Here is a 21,031-nt window from a genome sequence, read left to right on the forward strand (position 1 = left end):
GCCGCGGGCAGCCGCTGTGGGGAGCGGCGGTGCCGCCGCCCGCCTCCGGGGCGGGGCCGAGCGCGGGCCCGGGGAGCGGGGCGGGCGCGGGGCAGCTCCTGCGGGCAGCGCCGGGACGGCGGGCGGAAGGTAACGCGGGCGAGGTGTGCTGGGGTCTGAGCCCGAGGCAGGCAGGGGAGCTGAGAGGGTCCCTGCTCCGGCCTGTCTCGGCTCCCTCTTCCTGCCCCCTGCCCGCCGTGGGGCCGCGCTCCCGCGGTGGCAGCCGGGCAGGAGGGAGCTGCGGTCCGGCCCACTCAGGTGTTTCTGAGTTGGGTTTTCTGCCTGGGAGGGTGGCTCTCCGCCGCTGCGATTCTCAGCTGCGCGAACTGCAGAGGTGGGACTTGCAGGCCTGGGACTCAGATTGTGTTGGCTTTCACTTCTTATGCTTTACGTTCCATGGGTAGCACATCGAAAGGCAGCCAAATAAATGTCAGCAATTTCCCAGCGGCGGCCAAACTGTTAATAGTTTTGGTTCTTTTTTTACACTTAACACCAGCTTTGCTATCCCCCTGTCCCCTGGAGGCCTCCCGCTTCCGGTGAGTGTGTGATTTGCATTCTTTACAGCTTGTGCAGACGCGGCGGTAATGGTTGTTTATGTGGAGCGAAGGCGTTCTGCTGTCGGAGTCCCGTCGGTGCGGGAGCAGAGCCGTGTGCTGGCTTTGGCGTGCGGGAGGTGCCCTGAGCGCAGCCCTGCTCCCTCCGGGCTCTGCCGGCACCGCAGAGCCCCGGCGGCGAGAGCCCCGCACCCCGAGCGCTGCTGCTGAGACCCTGCCGGGGATGGCTGAGTATTGCCTCTGAAACTAGAGGAGAGAGCTGCAAAGAGCTCCTTACTAAAGTTACTCGGGCTTGGGATGCGCGGTTAGCTGGGAGAGGACAGTGGGGCTAAAAGTTGCCGGAGCTAAGAGCGTTGTTATAAATTAAATCAATGTTTCTGAGATACAGTATTGCGACTTGGTTTGTCTAACTCGTTGTAGCAGATGCAGTGCGTGCTGAGTTGTTTGGGATGCTGCCAAAGCCTTGAGTGTTCATTTTTGTGACTTTAGATGCCAGGCTAACTGTCCTAAATCTTATCCCTGCACATTTCCAGCATTTAGCTGCGTGCATGCTGTGCCATAACCATGGGGTTTTCCTGCTTCAGTGCTCTTCTGCAGCATCTTCTCTTCTGATTTTACAGGCTGAACTGAGATGTAGAGCAGGAAATATTACATTAATGAGGGGTTTGCTAGTCACGGTAATTATTAAAAGCAAAACGAAAATAAGGAGGAGGAGACTAATTGCTAATGTCCAAAAGAAGCATCAGCAGTCCCCTCAAGATGGTGTATTAGAATTCCAACTATAGTGAATGTGTTAAAGGAGGATTTCCTCAGTGGTTGTTACAAGTTATATCTAGTCTTCTGAAAGCCTGAGCAGGTAATTTTGGCAACAGCATGTAGCTATGCTAACATCAAGTGACCTTGCCCTGACTGGGTTACTAACACACACACAGAAACACGTGTTTGCATTCCTTTTCTACATAGAGTAAACAAACAGTCATCCCAAAGCTGTTCTTGTGCTTTGGAATTTCATCAGTAATGAAAATGTGTTGATTGCCTAGTTTCAAGTAATAATTTCTATGTTTTAAGTTTTCTGCATTATGAAATCTTTTGGAACATCATGACTTTTTTTTGTAACTAACTTTCATAATATGAAATCCCTGTTCCTTATTGGAGAATAATCGATGTAAGATTCATTAAATCTGTTCTTTCTTGTATTTGTGAAATTAATAATCTAGTGTAATTTTTAATAAATGGAAGCTATTTTTATTAAAAATGGATGTGCTTTGTGCATCTTAGTTGTTAATAGAGTTTTCATTTGAATGCGTGTATTTCCTCAAATGTGCATTATTCAGGTGCCTTTAAGGTGAGATTTATGCACTTTCCACCCACTACCATCAGTGTCACAGACAGCTAAAAGGTCAGATTGGATAAATCAGTCTGTCAGGATAGTTGTGGAGGCTGCAGGTTTGAACTAAATCCTTAGAGAGAGTTTATGTATTGTTTATCAATGGAAAAAAGTGAAAATTACTGACTGGGGGCTTTTAAATCTGCTCATTGTCTTTGCTGCCCTATGTTCTGCTTCCAGGATTCAAGAACAGTATGTAGAATAAATCTGCACCTTTTGTTGCTCCAATAGCAGTATTTTTAGAAACCCCCTCTGTTCCTGGTCGTTACTTGATCAGACATAAGAGTCCAGTGCCAAAGGAGATAATTGCATTCATGGTTTTTTTACAGCAGTCACTGAAAAGAAAAAGCTTCTTTCTGCCTACCACCTTACATCAAAAGAAATGCTATAACAATTGCTGGGTTATTTTTCTTTCATAATCGACTTCCTTAAGGTGTTTCTTCCACACCTTCATAGAGTACAGCTTTTTTTTTGGTGATGTGGGACATTACTATCTTTTGAGTGGTACTTCCTGCTTTTTATAGGTAGGGCTGAATTTTAGATGAATCTTGCACTCCTTTCATCTCTCAGTGTTTTGTCTTGCATAGATAGTTTTTCATGCAGAAAAGTAGTCTTGCTTGGTTGGTTTTCGGTATAAAATAGTGGAAGATGAAACCATCAAGCATGTCTATAAGGCAGAATCTCATATAATTTATTCCTCTTATTCAAATGATGAGACTAGAGATCACTTAGGGTTATCTGTTAGAATTCTTGGGGAAATTTGTTATCCAGAAGTTAATTACTTATTTGTGACTTTTTTTATACAGTGTATGACTCTATAAATTTCTTTAATACAGCATATATGTATTGCTTTAGCTAGCTTTTGCTAAACATTAGTTCTATGTAAATGTTTGCTTTTATATACAAGTAGCACTCTCAAAATGATTTTTTTAAAATTATTGCTATTTTTTTATTTTACCTGATGAGTGAAATTCCTTCTGGTGTTTTTTTAAGAAAGTAGATCAGGAAATTAACAGTTGGCAATTAATACTTGTCTTATCATATCTTCTATTAGGCCAAGTACTTTGATAATTTGTCCATTATAAATTAGAGAGGCATTAGAGGAATGTCTTAGAGGTGTTAGCTTCCTCACAATTTAGCAAGACCTTGTGATAAATTTAGCTGGTTAACGGTTGCTGTTGTTGCCCAAGCCCCTCATAAGTTTTGAAATCCCCACACATTTTGCAAACAGGGAGGTTCCCTCCTTTGCACTTCTGCTCTGGCACAGCATTTGCAGAACTGTGGGATTCTGCAAGCTGGGTCCAGAGCCACATAACAACTGTGGGAAAATGGGCTCTTCTTTAAAATGAGCTGTGAATATGAATTACACTGAGTTTTCTCAGTGTAATGGCTGAATCAGCCCTGTCTTCACTGGTGTCAAAACAGGCTTTACTTGACTGTTGTAAGGATGAATTAAAAAAAACCTTCATAGAACAAAAGAATACAACTTGTGTAGTGAGTAATCTTAGAAAGGTCACCTAGGTTACATGCAGTGTCTTGTGGTGTAGGGTTGTCATTTGGAGAAAGTTGGGAAGTAGGTTTGGTGGGGCTTTAATGACTTCCATGCAAATATATGTTTGCACATCCCTTTCTAGAAGGTAGCTGTGAAATGCTGTGAAATGGCTGGCGGATTTGGGAGACAGTTGGGATTTTTGACCTGTGCCAAGTGAAAGCCCTTCTGTTTGTGAAGGTTGATTTGTTTTTTTATCCCCTTACTTCTAAGGTCCATGAAGTATTAGGCAAATTGTGCATGTTTTCATAGAGGCTGTCTCAGGTTTATAACAAGAACAGAAACTCATGTGGTTTTAGCAGCTTTTTTTTCAAATGTTAGTTTAGTTGTCAACTGACATCTAGACAGAATTTCGTCTTTGCATGTCATACTTGGCTTCCTGTGAGTTTCTAATATCATCCTTGGCCAATCCAACATGAATATTCAATATTAAGTTCAAGGCTTCTTTAATGAATCACTTTGGGCATTTGAACTGACTACAAGTAGAGTCTTGAATTACATAAAGTATAGTTGTGTAGAACATTTATACATTTCTATTAATTGGAAGGTGGATCTGTGGCAACCATGTGCAAGTAAAGAAAAACAGGAAATGGTGATCTCATCCTTCATGGCATTAGTTAATGAAAATGACCATACAAGCTGGGAAATCAAGCATAGCCCTGAAAGAGATGCCCATTTTACACATGGTTGTAAATCTAATCTAGAGTTACCATTACCACAGTTTCTGACATAGTAGTGTTTTTTTGCATTTCGGCGTTTAAGTGTGTTGGATAGGTAACAGATTTCTTCTTTCAACATCTTTTTACAGCTATTTGGATAACAAAATGAAACCTGCAAAGCTGCACTTTTGGATTCTGGGTTGGTTTTCAATGGCACTATGTTGTTGGTGTACTTCACATACATTTACTCAAAGGTAAGTTGTGCTTTAAAATGAAACTTCATTCTTAAGTGCAACTCAAAATGATTTCACTTCTAATGTAATGTTATTATGTACTGTTTTCGAGGTGTTATTCTTCCCTTAGGTAATTTGTAATAAAGCATCTACATTAACTGGAGGAGCAAGCATCATGCCTGAGGAGACCTTTACATGTGTCAGCATGAAGAAAGAGTGGGAATTTGTTGCATTTAAAACTTTTTCAAGCTTGCTGTAGGTTAATCATTTAGAGTTATGATGTAGTAATGACAAAAACTGAAAATTATTTTTAAACTTACAGAAAAAAATTGGGAGCAATCCCTGTCGTGTGAAGTACACTAACTGTTGCATTGTTTACTTTTTTATCTCTTTTTTCCTTGCTATTTTCTCAGTTCTGACAATATAAAATTCTTTTTCATATGATATCCCAACTGAGACTGTATCAGATTGCTGCACTGCCTTTTGGTGATTGTTGCACCCTGGCAAAATCTGAGCTTCAATACCAATGGACCATGAGAGAAACCACACCCCAAATCATACCCTTCTGTGGTCAAAGCTGAAATTCCTATTGCATCTATTGCATTATATGAGGAAATAAACTTTTCTGCTTCCTTTCAGTGCTTTGGCAAGAGAATGGTTAGGGTGCCCAGTTCAGTGCTGAACACCTTTCAGTGCCTACACTGCAGCTGGTGGGTAGCTTAGACACTGCTGATGTTTCTTCAGTGCCCTGGATCTGGGCTCTGGCTTGGCCATCTTGGCAAAGAGTCGGCTCTAGAGGCACATTCCTGAGCTGCACAGAGCAGGATAACTCGGGTCCAGAGAAGAGGGGAAGCTGCATAGCATTGAAAATGGCTTTCCTTGGGTTCCAGTTCTGAGCCTAACTTGCTTTGTTTAGTAAGTGCAGCTTTCTGACCTATCCTTAGCCAAAAGGTGTTTTCCAGAACTCTTTTTGGCATGACTGACATTGCAGAAGGTCAGCTGCTATTTCAAGTACTGATAAAAGATCTAATGAAAAGTCTAATGAATACTTCTAAGCAAGGACTTTTTAAACCAAGGAAACTAACTGCTCTGCAATATAGGGCAATTCCTCTGTTCAGGTTTCTACGGCAACAGTAAAGACTCCCTGTAGTGTTAACAGTTTTCATTGTGACTATGCCCTGGTAAGTTCCAGAGCTATTCTCCTAAATTATATAGAAAACCACAGTGAATACTTAAGAGAAAATGTGGCCATTGCAAAGTAGAAAAACTAGAGGAAAAAAATGAGGTGTGATAAAACAATGAAACATCCCTAGGCTGTCCTCAGGTTGAGAAGAATTAGCTTTGTCTTTTTTTTCTTTTTTTTTTTCCTTTTTCTTTTGGTAATATATCCTGTAGCAAGAGCTAATGACAGATGTGTGGCTATTAGCTTCTAGAGAATAACAATTTATTTTGACAATTCTGCATGTAATGCTGTCAGTTTAAATAATTTCCAATTCTGTTTATTTTTTCCCATTTGCTGTTTAATTACTTTGTCTGGTTGCTTAATAACCGAATATATCTGCTGTAGTGTCTGATGCTACAGGTTTTTTATTTACTTCTCCTTTAACCAGAATAGGTCTGCTCCAAACTGTTGGAAAAGGTCTCTATAGAAATGATGTGAAGGCTTCCAACACTTCTTGGACAAATTTTTGAGGGGGTTTTTTCCCCTCTGCATATGAATCAGATAGTACTGATGGGTCTGTGAGTTATAAATTTCTTATTCTTAGAGGCTTTGAAAGAGGCATGTTCTTGTAAAATATGGAATACCCCTTAAATTCTTCCACAGCTAATCTTAAGACTTTGTCATAGCTTGAACACTTTTTAAATGTTTAAAAATTACTTAGTTTTAAGAAGCATTTAAAAATGTACTGTTTGAGCTAAATGCCTATAAACTCAGAAAGCTAGAATTCTTGAGATTGTAGTTTGTACTTTACTTTTTATTCTCAGTTTATTTTTAAATCAAAAAGTTTGGAGACACTTGCAAGATCCAGTTGCATGTCCTGCAGTGTAAACTACATATTTGTGAGTGATTGATGCCTATCAAGAAGAATTAGAAGATTTTCAGCATCTTTTTTTTTTTTTTTTTTTAAATAGGTGTTTTGGTTTATCATTTTAAAAGTGTGCCAGTAAGTGCTCTCCTACATATAAAACAGACCAATGTGTTTTTTCCATACTTGAGATATGGAAAGCGTATGGAGGTAGAGTGCCAGAAGAATAATTTGTTTAACAGTGGGGATATTAGCAGGTTTCCTAATAATGTTGTTTCCTTCTGACTTGTTAGTTTGGAGTGTGTGCCTGAAGTTGTTCCTCTTTTTAAAATGCTTGAAGAAAAATAAATTTGTCTATCTCTCTCCAGTGACATCCGTGCTCATCCATGGAAAAAGCTGTATTTTGCTCATCATTGGCCAGTGACTGTATGTAAGGTGAGATTTTTGTGTTTCTCTTTCATCCTAAAAAAGGTTATACTGGGTAATAAAATGTGTGAAAACGGATTGAATAAAGTCCTTTAAGTATTTAATCTTGATTATGCCTGTATAAAGGCATACTGATCTTGATGCAACTTTTGCTGCTTCCCCTAGCAATGCAGAGCAGTCATAGCAGGAAAGATTGTGGTGTGTTACAGATAGTTGTCAGTGTAGGGTGTACTGTACACTAAACTTGTTATAGAATTTGACATCTTATTAGTTATAAACTTAATCCTAGACTGTCATCAGACTGTAGGAGGACTTGCCTGCCTTGTTTGACTGAAGACAGGTCAGTATTTGAACTATCTGCTGCACACTTAAATTCTTTAGCTTTGTGATGTTGGCTCCAGTATTTCTATGATGCCGTCAAATACTGATTCAGTCAGAAAGGTATAAAGGTATTGTGGCAGGTGTGTCTGAGTATTTCTGCAGTTTGTGCTGTATTTGGGGGATGTGAACCCAAAATGAACCCAGCCTTCCAAAATGCACCCGTCAAAGCACAGCTAAGAGGGGTACTGTTGCTATTGAGTATCTACTACCATCTGACAAGTAGAACATTTTTCCTATACTGGAAGTACTCAAAGGTGCATACAGTTAACTTAAAAATATGGTCAGATTTACTGACACAAGGTTGAAGAACCTTGTGGATAATACAGTAGCCTCAGGTTCAGCCAAATATCTCTGCAGTAAGAAAGGTTTCTTAGGTTTATTTTTACAACATTATAATCTTATTTCTTGTGTTTATTTTATTTCTCATTCCTGTTTCTGAAAATAAATAGAAAAGCAGTAGCAACAAAAGTCATATACTGCCTAAATATCGGAGGAAAAGTAGATGTACTTCACATTTCTTAAATGTGGAGGGCAATATCAATAACATAAGTCAGATGTGTGTGACTGACTGAGACCGAAGACCAAGACGACTGGTCTGTTTTCATTTGTTTGCCTGTTTTTGATTGGAAATGAGGAAAAATTTGATGCAATTTGCTTGATTTTCTGTTGATTAAGCATCACTATAAATGACTTGAAGCAGAGATGTTTGTGTTGATGTGTTTGTAGTGCCTAGCACGAGTCAGTGTTCAGGGTCAATAGCAATGCAAATCCTTGCGTACATGAATGAGATGAGAACAACTGGGGAAAAAAATATAAAAGAGAAATGAAACAACCATTTAAATGAAATTTAAAAAAACAAATCCCTACCAAACAGTTTTCCTACTGTGTATTTGGTTACTCCTCTGAATTCCAAGGTAGAGCAATTGGTAAATTGCCAAATAATTTACATAACCTTCTAGTGAAATTTTAGTGAATAACTGAAGGTATAGAGCATCAGAAAATGTAGGCATCCTTGCACTCTCTTGTTTCTTATGATACTCTGTAGTAAGAGACATTCAAAGAATTGCAGATAAAGGGGTATTAAAATAATATTCAGTGACTTTTTTCCTAGTTTCCCATCATTAAATCATATGAAGAAACAAGATCTCAACTGTACTGCTATAATAGCTTTCTTATTTTACATAAGAGGAGTTCCTAAATTCAGGAATTAATTCAAGTATTTTTGAGTAGGTAGATTCTTCTATGTGTTCGGTGTATTTATATATGATAAATGGTGTTTTTCAGGGTGTAAATATCTTTAATGTTTTTATTCAGTTCAAAACTGTTGACATGATGTTGAAAAGAAAAAGCTGTGAAAGAAACGGCAAAAGTCATAATTTATTGCAAAAAGCTGTGAAATCCTTTTCTTTTTGAAAGTATTTCTTAGTTTATGCCTCCTATATAAAGGAATCTGATTATAGACTCTTTCATACATAATGGGTTCTTGAGGATTGTGGATGAGCTGCTTCTTAATTCATACTTGTTTTGCAAATCTGTACTTGGAAAGGTTGTTAGGCTTTTGATGGCTTGGAAGGCCCTCTTTAAAATTTAGTGCACAGATCACCTTGCCAGAAATTTGAGAATACATCTCTCCCAGCTCTTCCTGGGCTTGAAAAAGTAAGTGTTCAGCTGGTGGTTTTTAATACTGAGTGTGATCACACAAATTGGAAAGAGTTTCGTAATCATATCTTCCAAACTAACCCATTAAAATGAAGTGGTGTCATGGAAGAAGTGATAACCCCAGGACCTAATCACTGACTACTACAGTGAAAAAGGTAAAGGAAGAAGAGATTTTCTTCCTTGTAATGTGATTAGAAATCCCAGTACCATATAATTGACCTAAGGTGACTATGTCTTATGCAAATATATCTAAGCTAGATTCACATACCTCAAGTGGCTATGAATTTCATGTTCCCTTGAAAAGTTGTGCCTGTGGCTAATTTGTGCCACACTTTTCAGTGACAAATCAGTGTGACTTAAGAGCAACTCAAGGGCAAGAAGAGGGACTTTCCTACTGCCTTTTTATGGAGTTGTGAAGACCTTTTATTCCAAAACTTAAAAGAGAACTATTATTTCAGCTTTTGCATCCTGGAGATTGCAGAAATATAAAATTTTCTGTGTGGTTGGTTTTTTGTGTGTGTGTGTGAAATGTGGAAAATACTGTGCAAGTTTGTAAGTTACTCAGTTCCTTCTCCGTTAGGAATAGGAAGGACAATAGAGAAATGGGACCTGCTGGCATCTGCCTTTTACTGCTTCATATGTGCTGATCAAAGGAAAGAGTCCAAAAAAAGGACAATAGAATAGAGTAATGAACAGAACAGCCTGAATTCAAGTTTGAATGCTGTGTTAAGCAAGAGATGATTTTTTTTTTTCATTTTTATTTTTTAATATGAGATTAAAAGTTTTCCTAAATTCAGACTTTGGCAATAATTTTATAGCAGAGGCTTAAATGAAGAATAGAAACGCTCTTTTTCCTTCTTTTTTTTTTGGTAGGAGTAGAAGTAGTCACATAATACAGAAGGAATTAAAGTGACTAAAGTGAGGGCAATACACTATTGTGATCTAGCATGAGATCAAAAAGTTCCTTAGGTGTATTTCTTTGCATTTTAAGCCAACTTTTGCCATATGCTGTTCTGGAGCAAAAGAAATTATTTTCTCAATGTCCATGTAACTCATAAGATAGCTCTTAATCTATGTCTACAACTTCTACAGTTTTTCTGTGATTAAGGTGTGGTTTAGATGGTTTTGTGGGTCCTTATATTCATGAGGGGTTTTAGCTTATCAGCTGCTGCTAGAGAGGTGTTCAATAAGTAGGAAATTTGTTTTATTTGCCTCCCAATTTTTTTCAGCAACCCTATAAATTTGGTTCATTTATTCATTTGTTTGACCCCAGGAGCTGGGGAGGAGGATGAAGGGGAGTAATTACACACTGTTTGATGGGAAGAAGTTGAAGTGGTGAGCTCTCCACAGTTTGAAAAGCAAGATTTTTTCTTAGCAGTTGCCATGTTTAACTAAAAAATAACTTATAATTTGCCTTAATTAAAGAGATGGCCTACTTAAGCAAAGTGGTGAGAAGAGGATGAAATATTTCACTTCCCAGAAGCTGATTTTTTATTTCAGTTTGGTGTATCTGTCTGTGATCTGGTAGCACTACTCTGGCATTTACCAGCTGCTGTACCAAGGGATTTGTAACTTGGGCAGCTCAACAGGTAACACTCTGTGATACATTGATGGTATTTCACTTTTTGGCATTTCAGAGATGATAAAAGCTTCCATGCTTCTGGCACATGCTGTTTGTGCAATGACTTGATGTTCCAAGTAGGCTAATCCCTCTGCTGTAGCATTCCCTCTCAGCATGGTGGGTGCTCTACAGCCTCAAGAGCACTTAGCTCAGTTTTATAGATCATGTCATTTGGTTTGATTATCAGATTGCTTTAAAACAGGAGAAAACTGCTTTTCTTTCAAATTAATCTAGATGTATTGGGCTTTCTGGGGTCCAGTGCCCACTTGAAAATAAATATTTGTACTCTTGTTTCAAGTCAGTGGTTGCCTGAGGTTAAATTAATCTTCCAGCAATCAGTCTGTGATAAACAGGAAGGCTGACAAGAAGTGGTTTTGCATAAGCAAGCAGGGGTACCCAGCTTCACAGACCAGCATTTGCATTTTTTATTATATTGATTTAAAATGAAAATTGGAAAGATACTAAAGCTAGAATGAAAAAGGAGATTGAATGAAGCTGGCCAAAGCATGCAGAGTGTGAACTGATGTGCTGTAGGTTGCATGGACCTCCCAGTTCTGACAGCACACAGAGTAACACCAAGAGCCTGATGGAGTGAGTGGGTAGAAGAAACTGCTAGGAAAGTTAGTGCCACGATTTCAAATCTAAAATGCTGGTTGTTCCATTAGCATGTCTGAGAACTGCAGAGAAGATTGAATAAGGAGCACAATTGTTTTATTGTCACCTTAGCTGAGCAAGCTGTTGACTATTAATTTGGTGTACTTTGGGCTAGGTAGCCAAACCCTCCAGCTCCACAGAGCTTAGTCACGACAGAGCAATATTGTTTAGGCATTTGCAGTGTGTGCTTGTTCAAAATACTCCTTTCAGGGGAAAAAAAAAGCTGTTGCTGGGGTGTAATTGCTTTTATTGTTGTTGGCAAGAGAGGAGTGGAAGGAAATGGACACAGAACAAGAAAGTCTTGCAGAGCATGCAGGTTTGCTGCCACTGGCCTGTGGCATGTGGAAGGCAATTACTGAGATTACAGGCCTGTCTCTGCTCTTCTTTACACTCTGCTCCTGCTCTGGCATCACATAAAAGGCATTGTGGCATAATTAAGACAGAATGCTGAGCAAAAAAGGAAAGCTATTATTATGGGAAAAGAACGTCTGGGGAGGTTGTTAGTTAATGGCAAAAAGTGTTTACTTGAAAGAGCTGTAATTGGTAAGAAGAATAATAAGGGAAAATACAGTAATGGTATTCTGTGATGTGTGGCATGGACTTTTTTAGTTTGTTCTTTTCAGGGATATGTCTCTGCTCTAAACAGTAATTAAAGTGTAGGCTATTTCTCCTCTATTATCAACAGTTTTTATTGGAGGCTCTATTTTTCTGGTTTTGTAGAATATATTTAGTCTTTCTTTTTCTTTCCATTCTCTTGTCCACAAGTCAAAATCCTTAAGCATAAGTCTGTTTTGCTTGGAATAAGCAATATATTTATTCTTTGTATTTTTCACTTTGAGTACAATGATAAAACTAGTCCTGAGTGCTTAAAGAGGGTTTTGTGCTTGTCCAATATTATAGTTTGTTTTGCATCATGTTTTTATTCTAATGGCTCTGCACTCCTTGAAAAGATATGGTAATGAGAAAAATACAGAGAGCTGCCACCTGGAATATTATAAATGCAGATAAAACTCTGTTCATTTAGTGTGGATCAGGCTACTTCCTGTTACCTCATAACCTGTTAAACACCCTGTGTTTCTGTTCCCCACAGATGGATGCTAATGATTGTCATGATCCGCCAAAGTACTGGACAATCCATGGATTGTGGTATGATCATAGAGTGTTTTTATTTCAGCCTGGAAAGGAAAAATCAAATTTTGTACCAGGATGATTTGTTTTCTTGGATGGGGATTTGTTTGTGTGGGGTTTTTTTTTGGAGATCTTAATCTGGCTGTTCTTATGATTCCTTGAAACAAAGTTAAAACCCTATGATTTGACATGAAACTGAAGTACACTTCTGTATCTCATGACTCCATGAAATCCTCTGGCCACATAAACATTGTACTTATAAATCTCCTCATAAGATCAGAAATAATCTCAAGTACAAAATAAACTATTGTTTCCCTTCCCTTTTTTTGTCTCTGTGAGTAAAAAGAATTTGTTAATATCTCATGACTGCTTGTGGCTTTAAGTATCTTATCTCCACACAAATATTGCAAAAGTATAGAAAAAACTAATTTGCTTCAAAGGAATCAACTCACTGGAATTGATGCCAATGGGAGCAATTCAAAAATTTTCTGGACAAATGCAGGTTAAAATCAGTACAGGAGTTTAATCTATGCCTCCTGGAAAAGTGAGCAACATTATGTATTGGTTCCCTGAGAGTGTCTTGGTGATACTTGCAGAAACATCAGGTGGGGCAGCAATTTAGGAGGTCACTGCCATTAGTGACAGCATGTGCATGACCTTTCCAAGTCATTGGCACACCTGAATGACTTTTACATAGATTGAAATTGAATGTTTGGCCAAAGGGCCAAACAAAGAAATTACAACAAAATCTTTTGGCCATAGTTAGTGTCTTGAAGGTGTTGCTTCTAAACCACTATAGGTTCTGATAGTTTACTTGCATTTTTAAGTAAAATCTCCAGCTATAATCCTGCATATTTTAGATTCAGGCCAATGATATGTTAGTTACCAGTAGTGAGTGAGGACACATCTTTTTTTCAATTTTATTTTGCTTCCCTAGGCCTGACAGAGCTGAAGACTGTAATAGGACATGGCATTTCAATGTCACCGAGATCAAGGTATTTGAAACAAAACTAGACATACCAGGCAGAGCTAACTGCAATTACTTTTACACATTCTATATGCAAATCTGCAGTTTATAATGTCATTCTTAATGTTTACTGAGAGGTATTGTTTTTTAAGGGCTCCAGAAATTCTTTTAGTGCTTCTGGCACTATTTGAAGTTACCATTCTTGTGATCATTAACAGCTCTATCTACTGGATTTTGTAAACCTGCAGTTTGGTTCATTCAGCCACATCCTCCTTAAAATCTAGAGGTCCACCACTACATAGGTGATGTATGTGCAGTGGCAAAAAGTACCTGTGAAAAGAAAAAGATTCAGTCAGTTGGTGTTCTCTCTTCACATTTTCTACTGCAAAATCAGAACAAAGAAAGTAAGCATTCAGAGTATTCTTTTTTGTGTGTTTCTCCTAGGCCAATAATCCTTTTTTGTCCTTTTTCTACTCAACAAACCCCCAACGTATTTAATTAAAAAAAATCCTTTATAAACAGGGATGAGAGACTTGAGCCAACAAATGTGAAACACTGCATGATTGAACAACTTCTGCAGGGACAGTTGAAGGAAAGTCTTGCTTTGAGGCAGTATGTCAGTATGTTCAGATATGTAGGTAGGTGTATCTGTTACCTCTAACAGCAGCATTTGCAGAATATGGGGAAAAAAGACCTTTTATTTTTCTTCAACCAAATATTTCAGTTATGGACACTGAAGGATAAGACTTCAGTTGTAGAAAATGTATCAATGTATGTAGATTGTATAAGAAACAGTTTTTCAGTGCTGTAGGTGAATTTATTAATTGTGGTATTTTTAGGATCTTATATCAGACATGAGACACTACTGGCCTGATGTGCTTCATTCATCTCAGAATCGCACTCAGTTCTGGTGAGTACAAAAAAGCCCTAGAAAGAATTTTGGCTATTATTTTATAAAAATCCATCTGAGTGGTTCTTGAGGTGAGATGTTGTGCATGAGAGTAAGTGTCCAGGAGGCCACTGAAGCAGCATCTTGCCAGTCTCATTTACAGTATAGATCTGTTCTCTTGTAAAATACAGCTGCTGAAGAGAGGGCTAGGCAGAAGTTTTAGAGAAATGAAACTTAGTGAGAGGATGTTTCCTCCCTTTGTCCCCAGAGAGCAGAAACAGCTGCTGTTGACACATTAAGTCTGAGTTGCAGTAGGACTCCTGGAATTTCACAGCTAGCTGCAAGAGCAGCTTCCAGATCTCTTTTCCTAGCTAGTTTCACTGTGTTGCTGGTCTTGGTCTTTCCTTTTGGGTTTTCTCATAGAAGAGAAAATAGAAAAATAGATTGCACCGTGTCATGGTAGCCACTTCTCTTTTTATGAAGTTACTGGTGGCAGCTCTGTGCTATGACCAAGCTCGTGGGTGCAAATAAAGTAATACTGTGGAGTGTCATCTTAAAGTCTTGGCAAATATTTTGTGGAGACTAAAGTCTCTATCCATTCTGGAAGTTCACAGGACTGATTAAAACACTTGGGCCTGGTACATTCTTGGCTTGCTGCAGATGATGGTGCACAGACACTGTCAGTGCAGACTGCACCAAACCACTCCATGGGAACAATAATGGGGCTTCTTGACTGCCAGCAGATCTTTGGCCCTTTATTTCTGCCTTCTTTTTAGAAAGAGCAGGACACTTAAATACAAATACTGCTGAAAGTCTTCAAAAGACAAACACTTCCCTATTAGGTTTACACACATGCATTTAAATTGAATTTAAGTTTCTGTTTACTTGGCTATATTTGGGAAGATACAGTGAAAATCTTACTGTAAAGCATCTTCTCCCTTGCCTCAAATCTCCTGACTCTATAGTTGCTTTATTAATTCTCTGTTCAGAAGTAGTGCACTACTTCTATAGATCCAAACATAATTTCTTTTGAGGTGTTTTAATTGCTTAAGAAAAATCTAAAGTTTTTAATAAGAACAGTTAATTCCAAGGTAGGCTTTCAAGTGAATAATAGTTGTCCTTCTCTGCTTTTTGGTGATGTACTTAAGGCATCATAAGGTCACATGATGCTGTGATGATGGCAGAAGTTTAGATAATCTGATTATAATATCTTTGTGTACATCTATTGAGCTGATGCCTATATAGTACAAAAGGATTGTTAAAATTTCAAAAGAATTTTAAAAATGACATCTACAGGCAGTGTCACTAAAGATTGTACTGCTTAGTCTTTCAGTGGACTTTAGAATTGATAGAAACATTTTTGCATGTGTGATAAATTTGAATGTAGTGTCTTACTCCACATGTGTAACCTTTTGCATACTTGATATAAGTATGATGACTAGCTTGTACAGCATGTATATCTGCAAATAATGTGTTATAAAATTTGCATTTTGCTTTTCTCCTATAGGAAACATGAGTGGGACAAACATGGCACTTGTGCAGCCACACTTGAAGTCCTTAATTCTCAGAAAAAATACTTTGGTAAAGCCTTAGAACTCTACCAGCATATTGATCTCAATGGGTACGTAAATGAGCTCAATGATCTGGCTTTTATTTCAAACAGTTCCTAAAAGTTTAAAATCTAGCCTCAGAGGTAAGTCTGAAAATCTGATGGTAGAGAGGAAATGAGAATTAGTGTAAATTATTTTTAATGCTGAAGTTCAGAGGAGAAGTTGTTACCCTGAGAAGCAGTCTCTGGCCACTTCAGTCAGATCAGCCAGCAGCAGCCTTGGCAGCATCTTCTAGACATTCCTCTGCTGTCCTTTCTGACAACCCCAGTATGACACTTTTACTTTGTCCTAGGGGCTGATTCCTCCTTATGGTTCCCAAGCACTGGCCATTCCAGATTCAAAGTCTTGATGGGACTGTTGTAGCTTGTCCAAGTGCTGTATGCATGTGTTCTGGCTGCTGGTGAATGCCAGAAGGTTAGAGTTCTTTCCTGATCAGTGCTTTGTATGGGTGGGAGGATGTTTGACTTAAATTTGTTGACCAAAAGAGGACAGTATCTATCAGAGGAAATAGTTTCTTACAAAGAAACATACCTTGAAAACAAACCTCATTAAAACAACCCAAAGGAACCCCAAACCAGCTCATCCTCTTGATGCTTTGCCAGTATCCTGTCCAAGCAATCTCTTAGACAAAGTCTCATTTATTTTGCATATGCACAAAGGAAACAAGTCTTTCTTCCCTCCCACCTTGGTTTTGTAGATGTCTTTTAAAACTGTAACAGATTTTTCTACACACAGTGTTTGAGTCATATGTAATGTTAAAATTAACGATGTCTATGTCAATTGCCTAAGTAGCTGTGATGGTGTGACTAAAACATTTACAGATGGCACAGTGACCGATGATGGGACTCTGTATCAGCATGTGCAACACTGCAAAAGAATAGAGGCTGAAGCATGGTGAAATTAATTGCTGAAAGCTTATTATCTATTGTGAAAATGAGCATAATTAATTGTATCTTTACTGAAGAGAAAAAAGACTGAAAATGTTCTTATTGTATGTCATTTCTACTTGAATGAAGAAAAATGTCAGTGACTAGGAAAATTGTTTCCAAAATGCAAATTATTAAAAAGAGGACATCATGCAGCCTTCTGTAAGAATTAACAGAACATCATCTCTTTTATTGTCCTCCTTATATCTAGTGTAAAATGACATTGAAAAACAGCTTGTCTTTTAGTCAGCTGGGTAAAATCTTCCTTGTGCCAAATCTGACTTTGGAAGGGAAGGGTTGAGCATTATCAGCATTTATGGTCTAAATCCTGCAAGATAGTGACCATTCCCACTTCTTACAGAAGAAGCTGGGGGTCACATACTCATCATGTGTTAGATCCTGAATCTTGTCAGCTTGGAAATAAGGACTTCTCCCAGGAATGAGCCTTAAGAAAAGGCTACACAGGCTAGAGGTTCTTGAGCATTACCTCACTTCTCTCATGTGACCAACTTTCCTTCTTCAAAAACATATTTATTAGGAACAGTTCCTGCCCTGACAGTACAATGATCCTGACTGACATGCTATATCTCTCTCCCAATGTGCTGTGTGTCTCCCACCACAGGAAGCCCATCCTGTGTTTGAAAATGAGGATGCCTAGAACACCTTCACAGGTCTGCCCCTGAGCCCTCTGCAATGGCAGGAGCACATGGGAATTGCTCAAGGCAGAGGAAAGGAAGCAATTAAACTGCACTAAACAGAGCGCTCTGAAACTCCCTTTCCCCTAGCTCTGTCTGAAGACTGAACTATCCTAGTTCTCAGATTAAGGTGTGGGAAAGGGTTCTCCCTGGCCCTACTAAATTAGGTGGGAAGTGTCCTTTCAGAAAACAACCTTTCTTAGGCTGGCAAAGAATTAAAGACGAGTTGCTCTTGCTCCCATCACTGTAATGCTTGATGGGTTCTTGAAATTATCTGTTTTACCTAATGGGTATGAAGGTATGTTTGCATACAGAAAACATTTAAAAAGTTTTGTCTTTGTTTCAGTTGTCTCTTGAAAGCTGGGATAAAGCCAAGCAGTTCATATTATAAGGTAAGAGGCAATCTTTTATTAACAAAATCATGTGCATGGACCTTTCCTTTCAGTAGGAGTCAACTAATTTCTGTAGAACAAATGACCTTTTAAAAATTATATAGTTCTTTAAGGTGGTGCTTTTTATAAAAGTTTTTCAGAGCTTAACCAATGTGGCAACTGTTGGAAGATGTGCTTGTAACCTATTAATCTCTATGAGCTTTTTAATTTTTTCAGATGACTGCTATAAAGGAAGCTCTCACAAGATTTTATGGTGTAACACCAAAGATCCAATGCATTCCTCCAGAAGAGGTAAAAACTCTCCCATCTTCCCAAAATGTAAAAAAAAAAAAAAAAACCAAACCCAAAAAACCCTTCCTTTTTTAAGGAGCACGTTTTATCAAAAATACAGCAAAAATAAGGTGAAAAATCTTCAGTATGGTGAAACTTAGGTCTAGGTGTTCTTTGTGTATACAGCTATTTGCATATAGGTATTGTTTGGACCTGGGTTTTAAAGGTCTCTTTGTCTTAAAATATTTAAACCTGCATCTCTTGCATGAATGGTGTAACTATCATGCCAGAGGTATTTCTGTGGCTGAGCACTTTCCACCATGCCTACTGAAGTTTAATTGCTGCATGGAGATGACCATGAAAACCAACAAGAGTGAGCTGAATGGAGCCAGTGACTGTCAGCTTGGTGAGGATGCTGCTGTCAGCAGCAACCTTCCCTCCACTGGGCATGAAGAAGTCACTCAGTGAACAGACTCCTGAAATAAGGCAGCTCAGGAGCTTATCTCTGAGGCTGTTCCAGAAAGTCTGTACCTAAAGAGGTACAAAAAGGCATTTTGAGCTTTCACTGTGGTTCAAGGTCACTGTAGTCTTTCCTTTTGAGCCAATCATGTCTTCAATTTCCATGTCTTTTTACTTTTTCTTGCCAATGATTGTGCTGTGCATCATGATGCAGTAGAGAAGATGGTACACAGAGACATTGTTTTGTAAAGTGTAGGTCATTGTATCTGAACCAAAAGTGCCTTTGAAGGAACAAAATAGTATTCTGAGCAGCTACATGTGTAGGTTGGAGAGTCTTTCTTTTTTTTTTTTTTTTTTTTTTTTTTTTTTTTAGCAGCTCTTATAGAAAAATAAAGCAAAAAGCAAAACCCACAAGGTTATCTTTCACTCTTATAAGTGGTTCCTTCTTATCTCAGCTTGTTGAAGGTAATTTGCTACTGAACTCTTGACAGCGTTACTGCCCCTACACAGGCAACAATTCATGAAAACTTGCGAAGATACAGTTGCCATTGGAGTGTGTTGTCAACTCGTTCTTTAGTAATGCTCTGAGGTTTTTGTACTCATAGGTTTTTTAACATTAAAAAAAAATCTATAGGTTACAATATTTTTAATGTGTTTATAAGTTACTTTAAAGAGCAAAGAATATTAGTTGAACATGGGTTGTATGCTCACCCACCTTTTGGCATTAAAGAAATGCAGAGCTAACACAAACCCCAGTTTCTAGCTCTGTTCACTGTAGTTCTGCCATTGCTTTTAGTACACTTGGGATACTGCTCCAATTACATGAAAGTAATGTACAGCTTGGGTCTCCTGTATTTAACACCTGAAGGTATTGAGTAATAGAAATTAAAAAGTACATCTCAGTTATATGAAGATAGGCCTTTTCCAGAGTTCTTGTTTCCTAGACTTGTCCATGCCCAGTGCATGAACAGAGTACTTTGACATTTGAAATGGATTAGACACACTCTGTTCTTACATTTCTTAAAAAAAACACAAAATAAACAAACCCCCCAACAACACAAATTTCAAACAAACCAAAAATCACTCACCACAGTTACTTTTGTCTTGTACATATCTTTTTTTTCTGCTTAATTGTTTCAAAAACAAATCTTTTTTCCACATTTTGTTAGACCTTAGTATTTTGAGGGATTTTCCTGTAATCTTTTTGCCACATGAAAGGCCTCCATGCCTACCTGCTTTATTCATGGTCAGTGTTTTTATTCCTAGCCTGTCCTGAAGTACAAAACTGATGTTTCTGCTCCTTCTGACAGACATCTCAGTTCTGTATTATTTTGTGTAGAAGCTGTTACAAAATTTAGTTTCTGTTCTCATGTATGGAGAATTTTATTTTCCTGTCCTGCTATAAAGAGTTGGTGAAAAGTATTTCTGGGCACATGTGCCCTTCAATATTCATGGAGTTCACCCAGAGCTCATCATTAAGGTGAACAGCTGCTGTGGCCTGTGCAGATGAGTGAAGGCTGGGATAATGTGTCACAGCATTTCATAACAAGGCTTACCACTTTAGACAAGTCCCAGACTGGCATTGGTGACAGTATGTACTATAAACTGTTCAGAGTGGATGCCTCTTGTACTTTTCTTTGCATTTTTCATCTGGTAAATGCACAGATAATCACTGCTGTGTTCTACAGATAGGCAATGTAGCTGAAGAATTTATTTTCTCCTTCCCATTAGGCTAATCTTACCTTTGATGTTTCCAGGGTGAAAAAGCACAAACAATTGGCCAGATTGAATTCTGCTTCACCAAAGAACTGCAGCTGGTAAACTGTGCAGCACAGGAGGGTGGATCCAGCCCAGTGCAGGCTCACTTGAAGCTTGGAACTTCAGAGCTGTCTGTCTGCAATGATACTCTCCCAACCTATTATCCTTCAGAGGTCCAAGGTCACAAATGAAGCCATAAGAGTTGGAAAAACTTCTTAAACAGCAACAAAACCCAACCTCATGTAATATTACCCTAATGTTAGCCCCTGTCCATATCACAGGTCTACAGGGAAGATTTCTGCTGGAAAACACGGTTCTTTTGCTATTAAATGAGAGTGGTCCACATAGTGGATCAGCATCAGATCTACAGCTTGGTCTGGATTTTTTGGCTTGCTTATGGTTTGAATCAATGTTCAAAAGAGTTTGACATGCAGTTAAGTCTGCCATTTCAGCTGCTTTTTTTTTTTTTTTACCAGTGAGTCAGGGAAATTAAGTAATTGTTTGTATTGAAAGGATGATCATCTCTCTGAGATGAAGTGACAATTTCTTGAGAAAAAAATACTGGAAACAAAAAACTGTGAGACTTGTCTGGAGGTCATTCCCAGATATAATAGCTACTGCCTTGCATAATTGCTCTCCAGAAGTGCAGAACAGATAATCACCTTGGAGGTGTTGAACCTTTTCTCACTCAGGGATCACAGTGGACCAAAGACAACTTTTGTATAAATTCTTAGTGAAGTAATAACTT

General features: G+C 38.4%; 1 protein-coding gene across 2 annotated transcripts; it reads left to right on the forward strand.

The window, feature by feature from the left end:
• Positions 1 to 20,646, forward strand: RNASET2 (ribonuclease T2). 2 transcript variants are annotated; one of them, XM_079297736.1, is made up of 10 exons: positions 1 to 129; positions 4,338 to 4,442; positions 6,817 to 6,883; positions 12,280 to 12,335; positions 13,255 to 13,312; positions 14,124 to 14,194; positions 15,681 to 15,794; positions 17,751 to 17,796; positions 18,013 to 18,087; positions 20,283 to 20,646. In XM_079297736.1, exons 2-10 carry the CDS (start codon positions 4,354 to 4,356, stop codon positions 20,472 to 20,474), a joined length of 768 nt encoding a protein of 255 aa, XP_079153862.1. In that variant the 5' UTR covers positions 1 to 129; positions 4,338 to 4,353; the 3' UTR covers positions 20,475 to 20,646. The 2 variants fall into 2 exon arrangements, with proteins under 2 accessions (XP_079153862.1, XP_079153863.1); XM_079297737.1 differs by lacking the exon at positions 1 to 129 and adding an exon at positions 156 to 373.
• The last annotated feature ends 385 nt before the right edge of the window (positions 20,647 to 21,031 follow it).

This window comes from Erithacus rubecula (assembly GCF_903797595.1).
Source record: "Erithacus rubecula genome assembly, chromosome: 2".
Taxonomy (NCBI): domain Eukaryota; kingdom Metazoa; phylum Chordata; class Aves; order Passeriformes; family Muscicapidae; genus Erithacus; species Erithacus rubecula.

Excerpts from the sequence above, each read along its gene's own strand:
- RNASET2 (XM_079297736.1), top strand. The coding sequence starts at position 4,354 with ATGAAACCTGCAAAGCTGCACTTTTGGATTCTGGGTTGGTTTTCAATG. Across the intron at positions 4,443-6,816 it reads TCACATACATTTACTCAAAG|TGACATCCGTGCTCATCCAT; the intron begins GTAAGTTGTGCT and ends ATCTCTCTCCAG. Across the intron at positions 18,088-20,282 it reads AATGCATTCCTCCAGAAGAG|GGTGAAAAAGCACAAACAAT; the intron begins GTAAAAACTCTC and ends TGATGTTTCCAG.